Below are 12,572 nucleotides of genomic sequence, written 5' to 3'. Positions count from 1 at the left end.
GCTGTTGCAACATTTCCATTTAGTAACTAACGCAAACTGCTGAACTGGTCAAGTTTTTAAGGACCAGGATGCTGAAATTTTGGGAACTTTATAACTTTGTCGCCATCCGGGAATTTGGAACTGAAGACACAGGTCACTAAGTATTATGAGATGAGACATAATTAATAAGTATTACTTATTCTATAATTGCCTTATTACAGTCTGCTCAAAAGGTGAACCTAATCATAAAAATAAAAATAAAATACTGAATCCACTATCAGGTGGTTGGTGCCTTCCTCACATTCGTATATTGAATACACGGCTGCCTAAAAGTAGATAAATAACACTGTGCTTATAACTTTTGATAGGGTTGTCAGATCTTCAATCTTTTGACCGTTGCTCGTTGCAAAGGTCTGTTGATTACGCATCCAACGATCGGTTGCATGCTAGATCCGGACAACGTTTTCTTTTTGAGTTCCGGCCTCCTTTTGAGTGTAACAAAATTATGCTAAAAAAACAATATTGGCTAAGGTTCGCAAAATTGTAAAAAGGGTGGTTTTTGTTTGAAACCCCGGCATGTTCTGTATTTTTTAAGAAAAACCTTTCTAATGAGCCCAAAACATTGAAGATCTGAAAACCTCATTAAAAGTTATTAGCATTTAAGTGTTAACGCTGCTGCTCAGAATTTAATTCTGAGTCGTATGTACGTGAAGGTGGGTCTAGGACGTCAAATTAAGAAGTTCAATTTTTGAGTGATTTTATAGCCTTTCTTCAGTATGGTGAGGAAGGCAAAACAATGAAAATGTTACGTTTTTTGTGGAAGCGCTCATTCCAAAAGTTGAGTTATTTAATTTATTTTATTTAGGCCGCTGCAAATATTTTTCATTTTAGTTTAATTCATCAAGAAGTACGAGATTAACAATTCCAGGATAAATATTCAAAACAACCTATGACTTTAATGAATTACGAATTTGACCGAGAATTTGACGCTTTTCTGAAATGATTTTATCTGGGCAGGATTATTGCCATTTCTCAGTCCGAAAGGCAAATTTTGAACCATCCCACATTATGACAAAAAAAAAATCTCTTATCTTTCTAATTTCCATAAATTGTGCCACCAAAAGAATGCTTAAGGCGAGGCTTAAGGGCGTTTAAAAACTCTTGAAATAATCTATTAGGATATTCTCGTATGTGTGGCAGGTTAAGCACTCGGTCCTATTTTCGCCCCGTTTTGAAATTCTCACTATTTTAATTTTTGTAGAAACTTGCTTGCTCACTTCCCACTAAGTAAGTAGTAAATCTTTCCCAGTTCCTGAGGGTAACACCCGTGAAGAGTATCGGGGCCGGCATTTACAAAGCGGATTCAGTGACAGTTTATTATTAAACTTAATGTTAACATGTTAAGGTTAATGTTTACATTCCATAGGTTGTCTTCCTAAGGTGTCTTGATAAGGTCCATTTTGTGACGATACACTACCTTCCCTTTGCTAAGCAATCGAATCCAGAATAGTCAAGGCGCGAAATCGAAAAAGGGCTCATTTTCTTGTGTCTAACGGCAAATCATGTAACAGGCCAGGTTTTGATGGATCTAGACTAAATCGACCCCGCTGAGTCCGAATATCGCGGTCACGAAGCCGGATTTCTAAAGGAAAGCGAGAAATTCAAGATGGCGACCAATATGGCGGCTATATAGAGAAGTCAACAATATCACAGTATGAAGGTTGTCGACCCCCTTCCCTTCCCACGCCTTGTCTTTTAACATCAATCCCTTCCCTGCTAACCCCGAGTAGGCCGCGGGTAATCGGCTCCCCTCCCACTAACATTTACACACAAGATCCTCTGTAATTACTCTTAGCATTAAGAACAATGTAATTGCAAAAGCCGACTCGGTCCTAACCAGGTCCCAGTACCGAAAAGGACCTAATAAAAATAATTTTACGAAAAAAAAGGTTGTCGACGTGTCGATTTTAACTAATTTGGGGTCGCTGAACCCGAATATGACCATAAAAACCCATGAAAATGAATGACAATGAAAATGATTGCGTCCAATATGGCGAAGAGAGAATCTTCAAGTATTTTTAAACAACATGTAACAGGCTTGTGACCGATCACATTTAACTAATTTGGGGTCGCTGAACCCGAATATGATTATGAAAATCGGTCACGGCGACCCAGTAGCGTGTAATCCAAGATGGCTTCCAATATGGCGAAGGGAGAATCTTAAAAATTTTGACGTTTAGACCACTTAAAAAAAAACAGTTTTGGTAAATGATTTTTGTATTTTTTTAGGAGAGACATACCATCCTGCATTTTTCGTCAGTCTTTTGGTAACATTTTAGGCTATTTCCTCAAAAATTTTGAACGAAAAAAAATCGTGACATCACCTTTAAATTTAAGTTTTAGACTAAAAAATCAAAAAATCTCATAGATGTGGCGTGTATTTTTGTTTCAGTGTATTTTTTTCAGAAAGTCCGTCCAATTTCCTACAAGTTTGTCCTTGACCACTTTTTGATACGATGCAACGGCTTCGAGATACAGTAATTTTTAAATTACAAAATACAAAAATATTTAAATACCTTACGCCTTTCTCAAATGTTATTTTCGAGTACTATTGGCTCCATATACACAAAAATGGCTTATATAGGCCTAGGATAACATGTCTACAAAGTTTCATTGAAATCGAAGAGGGTCGGGTACAAAAGTACCAGAAAAAACCCTGATTTGAGCTGGAATTGCTCCATATTGGACGCCATCTTGGATTACACGCTCCTGGGTCGCCGTGACCGATTTTCAAGGTCATATTCGAGTTCAACGACCCCAAATTAGTTAAAATCGACACGTCGACAACCTTCATACTGTGATATTGTTGACTTCTCTATATAGCCGCCATATTGGTCGCCATCTTGAATATCTCGCTTCCCTTAAAGAATCCGGCTTCGTGACCGTGATATTCGGACTCAGCAGGGTCGATTTAGCCTAGATCCATCAAAACCTGGCCTGTTACACGATTTGCCGTTAGACATGCTATTTTTGGGTTTTTAGCCTTGACTAGAAGGGAAAAGATCACCAGTTGTGTTGGTCCAAGCCGGGATTTGAACCGCGGTTCTCCTAGTTAGTTCAATTTGTCAAATTCACTTGGATCCACCCCTGGATTAAGACTGTCCTATAATAAATGTTAGCATAGACAGCAGCGCCACCCCACTCGGCGGTCGGTGGCGAAAGCTTGACTTTGACATTTCTCGTTCTCGCCGGAGTCGCGTGTTTTGTTTTGGTCGGCACTTTACGCAAGAGGTTTTGGAACAATTTTGTGGAAAAAATGTCGAATTTAATCCATAAATGTGAGTGCTTAGTGCAAATTTGCTATCTAATCATTAATTAACGTTTGTGTGAATATTTTTTCTCAGCCCTCCTTCAGTCGCGTTCGCCGCTTATCAGCTTCCAGCGTTTCCGAGGTAAAATCAACATTCAGCGACCTCGTCAACCGCACTACGAGCGGGCCCGTGTGCTGGAGCTGGTGAAGCCCGTGTACCGGGAACCGGAATTCAACGCCCCGTGCCGTGAAGCCGATCGCAGCAAATCAATCAAGCACATCGAGAACCAGTATGAGAAAATCATCGCTCGAGAGGTCCGGAACTGGCTGGAACACAGCCAGATGGTCGCTTTCATTCACTTGAACTCGATCCGGCAGGAGGATTTCTTCAAGGTGCAGGTAGCGCTCCACCGGATGCAAATGAACATTAAAATCTACAGCAAGTCCATCATTCGGCAAGCCGTCGACGGAACCAAATACGAAGCCATCAAGCCACTGTTCGATGCAAAAACTGCGCTTATTCTGTGCCCAGATGAGACCAAGATCCGGCAACTGCTAAACGTGCTGAAGAAGACGCCCCAGTTCATCCTGATGGCCGGCATCATTCAGGGACAGTTCCTGAGCAAAACCGAGTTTGTAAACTTTGCGGCGCTGCCGGATTTGACGACGGCCCGAGCACAGCTTGCGGCTGTGCTGGACAGTGCCGGTGCGAAAATTGTCAGCGATTTGGAGTGCCACCAGAACCAGCTGGTCACGATGCTGGAATCGTACGTGCGACTCAGTGGCTCAGACGAGAAAACGGGCAAGACTGAGCCTGGAAGCAACGAAAGTTAGTCTAGTTTTAAATATTAGTTTAATAAAGAAGCACCATTGAGAGCAGTTACATGCTGTTTTGTTTATTTTTATTGTAAAGTTTGGGAAAATCAATACTAAGCTGAACCAAGTTATCTTTTGTTTGCAAACATGAATATTAGTATACTGATCATTTTACTGCTTATTTCTGATTTTAGGAAACAATATTGATCAAAGTCACGGAATAATTTCCCACAGTGTAGCTGAACTCGACGAACGTACTAAAAAGTTCAAGAGAAAATAAATGACAGATGGCACTACACAAGAAGCTCACCTTTGGAAATATTTCAGTGAGCTTTGGAAATATTTCACAAAATCTGTGCCTGTGTGCGTGAGAATAAAGTTGGTGAAAAAATCCAACTTTATTCTCACGCACACCAACGCAAAAAATCCCGCAAATTGCATACTCATCGGGCGTTTAATCGAGAGTTGCATACGTATCGGGCGTACATTTCGGGTTAAAAGAAAATTGCATACACATCGGGCGTATTGCAGATCACGGACTTTATAAAGCTGATTCCAGTACTTTAGTCTAACAAATTTTACTACCATTTGTCGAAAATAATTGTAAAACTACATATTTGTTTCAGTCAGCGCGTTTACAGAATTAAAATTTCAAGGTCACCATGAGGTAGGTTTTCAAGAAATCATCACATTTTTGCATAAATGAGAACACTTTCCGATTTGACAAAATTTGGATAAATCCCTAGTTTGGTGCCGATTGGACCATCCGTGAATATTTTTCTTTTACTTTGAAATTTTAATTCACTGATACCACAACTTCCGACTTCACAGTTAGAGCACTGGTCATGGTTCTAGGTAGGGGAGCTGGGGGTAAGACGGCCAGGCGGGGTAAGACGGCCACCCCACTGTTTTACTAAGTATACTAATGAATATTACTAAAATGTTTAGCAATACTGTTCCTCATGCTAAATATTGCATATGGAGTCACCTTTGCCAAAAATATTGTTTGAAATAGTATAAAAATAGCTCAAAATAAACAAATAATTTTTGAACTTGAAAATGGATGTAATTTTCATGAATTACAACTTAGGCATTTTTGTTAGATAACAATATGTTTTCCTGTCTTCAAATATTTTTTCATGTTAAATTGAAGTTTTCCCTAGATTATGTCCCTCGAAAAAGTTTAGAAAATGCGATGAGCTATTTACAAAAATTGTTTAAAAAAATAATTTATTTGGGGGCAAGACGGCCACCTCCTCCGGGGGTAAGACGGCCACCCGTAATTTGTAGATTTTAATTGATATAGGTTATATTATTGACGGTTTTTGACTATTATGACATATTTGTAGATAAGGAAAAGCATTTTAAATAAAACTATCCATTTTTAATCAAAATGCTGTTAACTACCGTTTCGACAACATTCTTTACTGTGATATAGCAAAACTCATTGAATAGTATGAAATCCTATCAAACTTTTCATAAAAATCGCTAATTTAATATTGTTTACATAATTTTGATTTACTTATTCTAATCAAAATACACAAACTAATTATTTTGTATCAAATTGTGTTTGTTTTGTAGTAAAAATTCACAGTTTTTCATAAAATGTGGTCGCAATAATATGAAATTCACTGAGCCAAAATATGAAAATTTTTAAACAGCATTTTTCTTCACATTTGAAACCTGATTTTTTCAACCAAAATAGTTATGATGTTCAGAGAAGTCTGTTCAACCAACCTTGTAGGAATTTGGGTGGATTTAGCAAAGTTATTAAGTTAATTTATAGCACTGGCCGTCTTACCCCACATGGGTGGCCGTCTTACCCCGCGTATTTCATATATATACGATTTCAATTATTTTTTTAAAATTCCTGAAAAGTATTGAAAATTGGTTTTTAGACTAACTAATTTATGTCATTTCTATAATGGACTAGTAGTAGAACAATATGTACGTAATTTGAGATCAAAATAATCTGTTGTGTAAATTTTATTAGACTTCTCCCTTAGGGTGGCCGTCTTACCCCCATCTCCCCTATATCATTTGGGACATTACTGATCTGATCTCCGTTATCTATGTTCAACAGTAAATAATATTTCAACTGGTTGTACTCATGGAGAGAACCAAAGATGGTTTACATCCGTAAGAAAAAAATGTTCCAAATTTGTGGATTTCAAGGGTCAAAGTTTTTCTTGAAAAACTTGAAATAAAAGTTAAAAATTGCAGTTGATCGATACAGCATTCGAAAGATCGAGAAGCTTTAAAATGAAGTAAAAGCGAATAATTAAGTTCAATCATCGATTTGATATGAATTTTTAAACATTGGCCGATCTATAAACTGTTCCGAATATGAGGGATGACGGAAACGACGAAGAACATTTTTTACCGTTCGCTCCGTCGACGTTGGGGACGGTTCGGTTCAGAAAGTGCGTCAAAAACACGTTCCGTTTCCCAAATTGGGATCAAAAAGGCCCGAAAAGAATAGAATAGCAGGTGAAAACTGAAAATGAAAATGATTTTGTTTAGCCAATTGTTCACAGTTAACAGTTGTTGAGTGCACAATAACCGCAAATATAAATAAATTACAATAACTGAAAGTTGGGCATGATCGAATTCAACTTTACAAATCAATTATACTAAACCAAATTTGCTATTTCATCTTTACGAGATGCTCAAACGATACAAGCACACCATTGAATTGGTGACAAAACTAAAGGGTACCTGATATGATGGACGACGAAACAGAATGGGACTGAAAACCACAGCCGTAGTCTACACAAATCAACTACAAAGTCTCAACAGGAGCTCGTAATGTTTTGCTTTTTATTTGGTCATAAACATAACATTCACCACCATCTTCAATGAATAACATAAACAATTAAAATAAAATATATTCTATCCCACACATGTACCTAGTACATCCAGCGACTACAGTTTTTTCGTCTTTTAAAAACAACTAAATCTTTGATCTATGTATGTCAGCCGTTGCCTCTACGTTCGTCATTGATCGGTTAAGCCCTTTGTCTATTCAAAACTAAATCTAATGCTTCAGTCACACCTAAACTGCCCGTGATCGCATAAATGTCCCATATGCATTATCATCATTTTTGAGTTATTGATGCAGTTTGGTTCAAAATCGTGTGCTCTTTCAGAAGAGCATATAACATCCAGTACTTTGTTCTAGAAATCAGGAGGAAATCCAGTTTTTTCGTTAAAACTTAACACGTAGCCTTATGTGTGGGACAAACTTGCCTTGCGTTTTTCTCAGCTTGCTGTTTTTGCATATGGGACATTTATGCGAACATGGGCAGTAAACTAGTGCTGCTCTAAACAAAAACAGAATCAAGCTAACACTACATCCTAACAATTGTCTACACATTCAGGAATGCTTCCTAATTACAGCAGCTTTGAGCAGTGTCAAGTGTAGAATTTCATCCTGAAGTTGTTGGCAAGCCGCGTCAGCGCTTCCGCCGCATCGATCTCGTCCTTCTGGTGAATTGTTCCGTACTCGGGGTTGCTTTGGGGTGACTGTGGTGGCATTGTGGTTGTCGTCGTCGTCGCGGGACCGCCAAAGTGCACCGACTGATGATGGCCGGAGGAGTTGGAGTCGCAGCGTTTCTTGGAGCAGGAGGAGGAGGGGGACGGTTTGCTGGAATTGAACGAATTATTAAAAATTGAATTTAGATTTTTGTAAGCGATGTTTAGATCGGCGATATAAATGTCAAGATATCTATTCTAAAATTAAGATATCTGATCTACATATATGGGTTAGCGATCGGCAATCCAAAGTTTATGTTCGGCCCAACGCCGAATGTTTTGCCCAAAATTTGTGCAACTTTCACCCAGTGTGTCCGAGTCCAGCCCTGCGTCGCTGTGAGCGACGGCGCTGTCAAAGTGACAGCGCAAAACGGACGAAATTTTTACTCCGTTTCGAGGCGCGAACGAGACATGTCGTGTTGTGTAAATAGTTTATTAGAATATTCGAAGTTCTGTTGAATTGAAAGTGAACAAACGAACGTAAGTGTGTTTATCACCCCGGAACCGAAAATACAGTCCATTTGCAAACAAAGGTGGGAAATTTGGTTAGATCGTCGATTCACTTAATTAGATTGCTGAGTTGCATTGTTAATTTGATTTTGGTTAACCACGGTAAATTTTCTTGAAATACTTCGTTGGCGTCGAACTGTCAACAATTTATCGTGGTGGATACTTTTCTATCACAGTTTTTTTGTGATCAAAGTGTTTAATGCTTTGGTGGATTTTTGACAGTTGGAATTATTTCACGAAAATCAACCACAATCTACTGAAATCGGGTTTTTTACAATACGGCCCTGATTAAAATGTTCCGATTGATCTGTTTAGAATCAGGGTGTTGAATTGATCAGTGGCACTCACCCTGGTTGATCCCAGTCGATGTAGTTGTTTTTGGAGGGCGTAAACTTGGCGGTGCTTTCGAGCCATTTGGACAGCGACGGTGGACCACGGAGTTCACAGCTCAGCCCCGAGGGGCCTTGCGTCGCTTGCTGAAAGGGATTCGCCGGAGTGGCGTGGATTACGGCCAAGCTGGCAGTGGGCTCTGGTTCCGACGGGTCAACCTCCAGGTCGCGCAGGTACTTTTCCATGATGCTGCTCTTGTACTTGTTGGTGCTCCGATAGTTTACCGCTGGGGAAACCGTGGTGCTGGGTGTAAGGTAGTAGGTTCCGTTCTCCGCGCGGTACGCGTTCGGGAAGCTGGCCTCGATGATGGAGCTGGTGTTGGCGTTGAAGTCGACGGGAGTACACTCACCGGTGGTGGAGGTTATCTACGAGGAGAGGGTTAAAACTTACGTATTTTTTATGGTTCAGGAAGCCTACCTGAAAGCACTGGGCTTGCGTTGGCAAACCAAACACCGAGTTGAAGTTCTTCGGTGTGTAGCAGTGATCAATGTACATGTTGTCGGGTCGATCGTCATCAGACGAATCGCTCGCTCTTCTCTCTACAAACTTCATGTAGTTCACGAAACCACTGTTGTTGTTGTTATTGTTGGAGCAGTACGGAGCGTAATGCTGCTGCTTGACAGTTTTCTGCGGCGGACTGCAGGATCCCTGCGAATCGTCTCCCATCTCAACGTACTCGCCCCAGATGCTGTCGCTAGAGCAAATGCTAAACTGTTCAACGTTGCCTTTAGCGTTATCGTTGTAGTTCTTGATCAGATTGCCCCACGTTTTCTTTACCGGATCGTGGCCGGAGTTTTTCAGCTTCCGGCGCCAGTTGGCGAACCAGTTGCAGATTTGCGTGTATGTTAGTCCTGTCTCGCACGCCAACTGTTTCTTCTCCTCCCGGTTCGGGTACGGGTTCTCACGTCGTCTCACCAGCCAGTCCTTGAGCATTCGTTTGATTTCCGGCGTAAACAGTCGCTTGATCGGACGATGCGTGTCGCCAGGAGGCCATGCTTTTCTGTTTAGGTTAAAAAGATGGGAAGAAAACAATTAACGCCAGCCGTGATAGAGTGTCAACAAACTCAAGATCAAACTTAAACAAACAAACGAAACATGAGCCAAACACACACACACACACACGGCAACGATCGTAGCAACCTGTTTTCGTGAGCTCTGCTGAAAGTGAATCTAGTGACCCGTGTTAGTGTGTATTGGTTTGAGCACGGTTCACGCACGCGCACTCACAAAACATCGATGTTTTCACGAGTTCGTGTTTTTTGAGCTGCTGTTCGCCTACTGCGGTGGCGTCTCGCGCAGATGTTGAAAAAACATGCAAAAATTACATGAAACATGGGGCGGTGTCTTGGGCTTGTAAGTCTAATTATAACACGGGGCAAACGCGCTGCTGGCGAGAGAGTCAAGCATTATTAGTTTCGGCAAGTGTCAAAACAAGGGCAAACACGTTCTGCTGGTCGACTAACCTACTGCGTTTACGGTTTCGTACTGGTCGGGATGGTTTCTCCATACGGTTGCTTGGATGGTGTCGTGAAATTGATTGTCCCTTTGGTAAAAAGGTGAAAACTCACGTTAATTTGCTTCTAATTTGTTTCCGAGCTTTTGCTGTTTAGACGGACCGAGCAAGGCCTCTTTGTAGGAGATAGACACTCCATTCAGTAACAAGGGGGGTATATTAATAGATTTTTTAAGTTCGTACGGTATTATTCTTCTGCTAATGCTCGTGACGAGAAAAGAAACTCTCATCGCAACATTATCGCCGGATGGACATGACGATGACAAAAGACGGGGGAAAAAACTGGGAAAGAGCAAAACGTTAACCGCAGACCGATATTAGGCACGACCGGACTACTAGATGACGATCCTTAGTGTTGGTCCCGTGTTTACTCCGTCCATCAGGCCGTGTATGACAAAAATTGAAAATAAACCCAAAACGAGTGAACTGTTGTTGCATACGTAAGCTGAAAAAGTATTTGAAGAAAACACGAAACATCAACTTTTTTTCTTTCCTCTTGTAAGCGGGTGTGGGGGATATAGATAGAATCATTGCCACCACCGTCATCGGTGGCAGTTTTTCATCTGGTTGGCCGCCATTTTTAAGTGATCAAAATATCGCTAGTTACTTGTATAACAATTCAGTTATGGGTAAATTCGCTCTTCTAATAAGTAAATTCCAAGTACAAGTAGGTATCAACAACTCGACACACCAATAAGCTCGATCCTCCCATTCTAAATGTTTACGCAATCACCCAGTTTGGGATGAAAACATGGTCATGTTAGCGAGTTGTTACTTAACTGGTTCACGTTTTTCACGTTTCCCGATTCAATTTTAACCATTTCTGAACATGTTCCGCCCGATCCCACAACTTTTCACCACTTCAAACTAACCAAACTATTTATAAATCTGACCTACCTGGAGTTCCAACTCGATCCCTCTCCGGTTCGGAACGCCCCTTCCGTCGATTCTACCCAGCTCGATCGATGCCCTTGCCCAACGTGCGCCCTCTTGAAAGTCGTCTCCCACAAGCCACTGTTTTTCTCCAACTAGAACCTTTTTTGTGTTGCTCCTCCAACTTTTACCACAAAAACTGATCACACACGTCGTTCCCCGCTAGTTGCAACCTTCCTCTGTCGAGTCAAAGCACCGAATGTCACGAAAAATTCACTCTCACTCACCGTCGTCGTTGTGGTGACCACGATCATTGCGCGATGACATTGATTGACTGTGGTTGTTTGCGTGTGTTTTGATCGTGACGGTCATCAACGGGCGCCAAAAACAAGCGCGATCATCCCGTGTGTCGTGAGCGGTTTCACGGCGATGATGGTCGATGATCAGTCAGCGGGCACGATCAGCTGTGTAAAGTTTGAGAGAAGAGAGACGCTGGGGTGAGTTTTGAGAAAGAGAGAACTTTGTGCTTCAGCGTTGTTTTAGGTCCTGTTTTTGTTTTCTTTGTAAAATAATGATAACATGTTTTTAAAATTTGAGTTTCGATATGCAATCACCATCAACGATTCGATTAGCAATAACCAGTGTGGTTAGTGTGAAGGATAATAGCTTTTGTTAAATTCTGAAATCGATCAACACAGAAAAAAGCAATTCAACTAATTACGTGAATTTTTCAGATAATTCATGCATTTCTGTCTCGGGAAAGCTCAAATACCATTACAACTTCCCTGCTCATTGCAGAGTTGTATGAGCCATACTTAGATCATGTTCAAGTTCATACTCGGTACATGAAGTAAACAGAAGCATCCACTATTTTCATCATAGCTGGATCATGCAGCAAAAAGCTTTTTCGCACAAGAAATTGCACACGATTGTCCTATGGTAAAACGTCTCCAAAACGATTTCCTGATTAATTAAGTCTGATTAATTAAGTCAAAACCTGAAAAAAATAAAAAAATAAACTTTAAGAGCGAGTTTTTCACCAATGTGTAACAGGTCGTATCGAGGAGCTCCGATTTCGATGAAACTTTCAGCGTTTGTTTGTTTACACCCAAAGTTAGAGAACGAGAGGACAGTCCTCACGAAAAGAAACGTGAGGAAAGTGCCATTTTGCGAGAGTATAGTCCTCTCGCGTGTTCATTCGTTCATTGGAACAGTTCATCCTATTGGGTGGCTTATATGGACAAATGAACGCCACTTAGTCACCGAACCATGGTGGCCCATACGGCAAAGGCACGGTTCAATACGCCGAAGGTCTTGGGTTCGAGTCTCGGTACCGGTACTTTTTTTTTGATAGATGAACTTTTTTGAAGATGAACCCATGAGTAAAGTACTCTCGGTAATTTCGGGATTTATCCTCTCCGTCCGCACACAGTACCATTTTACTACCGAATCGTGCTCTTTATCCTCTCGTATGCCGATGCCCAGTTTTGGGTGATCTTTTGCAAATTACTGTTAAAAATTGATTTTTGGATCTTTTTTGCAACAGCCACCAACACCCATACTGTTATAGGTCAAAAGTTAGGGAGTTTAATGGACTATAAGCCTACGGTATTAAATTTTTTACCAATGGCAGTTTTTCTCATAGTT

General features: G+C 40.7%; 2 protein-coding genes across 3 annotated transcripts in view; one reads left to right on the top strand and one right to left on the bottom strand.

Moving 5' to 3' along the window:
• The first annotated feature begins 3,163 nt into the window (after positions 1-3,163).
• LOC120427686 (39S ribosomal protein L10, mitochondrial) lies at positions 3,164-4,172 on the top strand. The gene is made up of 2 exons (XM_039592575.2): positions 3,164-3,317; positions 3,384-4,172. The coding sequence occupies exons 1-2, from the start codon at positions 3,296-3,298 to the stop codon at positions 4,121-4,123; spliced, it is 762 nt and encodes a 253-aa protein (XP_039448509.1). The 5' UTR covers positions 3,164-3,295; the 3' UTR covers positions 4,124-4,172.
• A 2,719-nt stretch (positions 4,173-6,891) lies between these two features.
• The window catches only part of LOC120427695 (uncharacterized), a 56,762-nt gene continuing 51,081 nt past the window's right edge, over positions 6,892-12,572 (bottom strand). The window contains exons 2-6 of one of the 2 annotated variants that reach the window (XM_039592591.2): positions 10,950-11,389; positions 10,003-10,082; positions 8,957-9,539; positions 8,498-8,904; positions 6,892-7,751 (exon numbers count right to left, since the gene is read on the bottom strand). In XM_039592591.2, coding sequence (XP_039448525.1) covers positions 7,520-7,751; positions 8,498-8,904; positions 8,957-9,539; positions 10,003-10,046 — 1,266 coding nt within the window. In that variant the 5' untranslated portion in view covers positions 10,047-10,082; positions 10,950-11,389 and the 3' untranslated portion in view covers positions 6,892-7,519. The remainder of the gene's footprint in view (positions 7,752-8,497; positions 8,905-8,956; positions 9,540-10,002; positions 10,083-10,949; positions 11,390-12,572) is intronic. The other variant, XM_039592592.2, reaches the window with a different exon arrangement.

Source organism: Culex pipiens, chromosome 2 (genome assembly GCF_016801865.2).
Source record: "Culex pipiens pallens isolate TS chromosome 2, TS_CPP_V2, whole genome shotgun sequence".
NCBI classification, from domain to species: Eukaryota; Metazoa; Arthropoda; class Insecta; order Diptera; family Culicidae; genus Culex; species Culex pipiens.
This window is presented reverse-complemented; position numbering and strand designations above follow the sequence as displayed.

What these genes read in the sequence shown, in the direction of transcription:
- LOC120427686 (XM_039592575.2), top strand. Translation starts at nt 3,296, where the DNA reads ATGTCGAATTTAATCCATAAAT. An exon ending in GTCGAATTTAATCCATAAAT is followed by an intron (nt 3,318 to 3,383) that starts GTGAGTGCTTAG and finishes ATTTTTTCTCAG; the next exon opens with CCCTCCTTCAGTCGCGTTCG.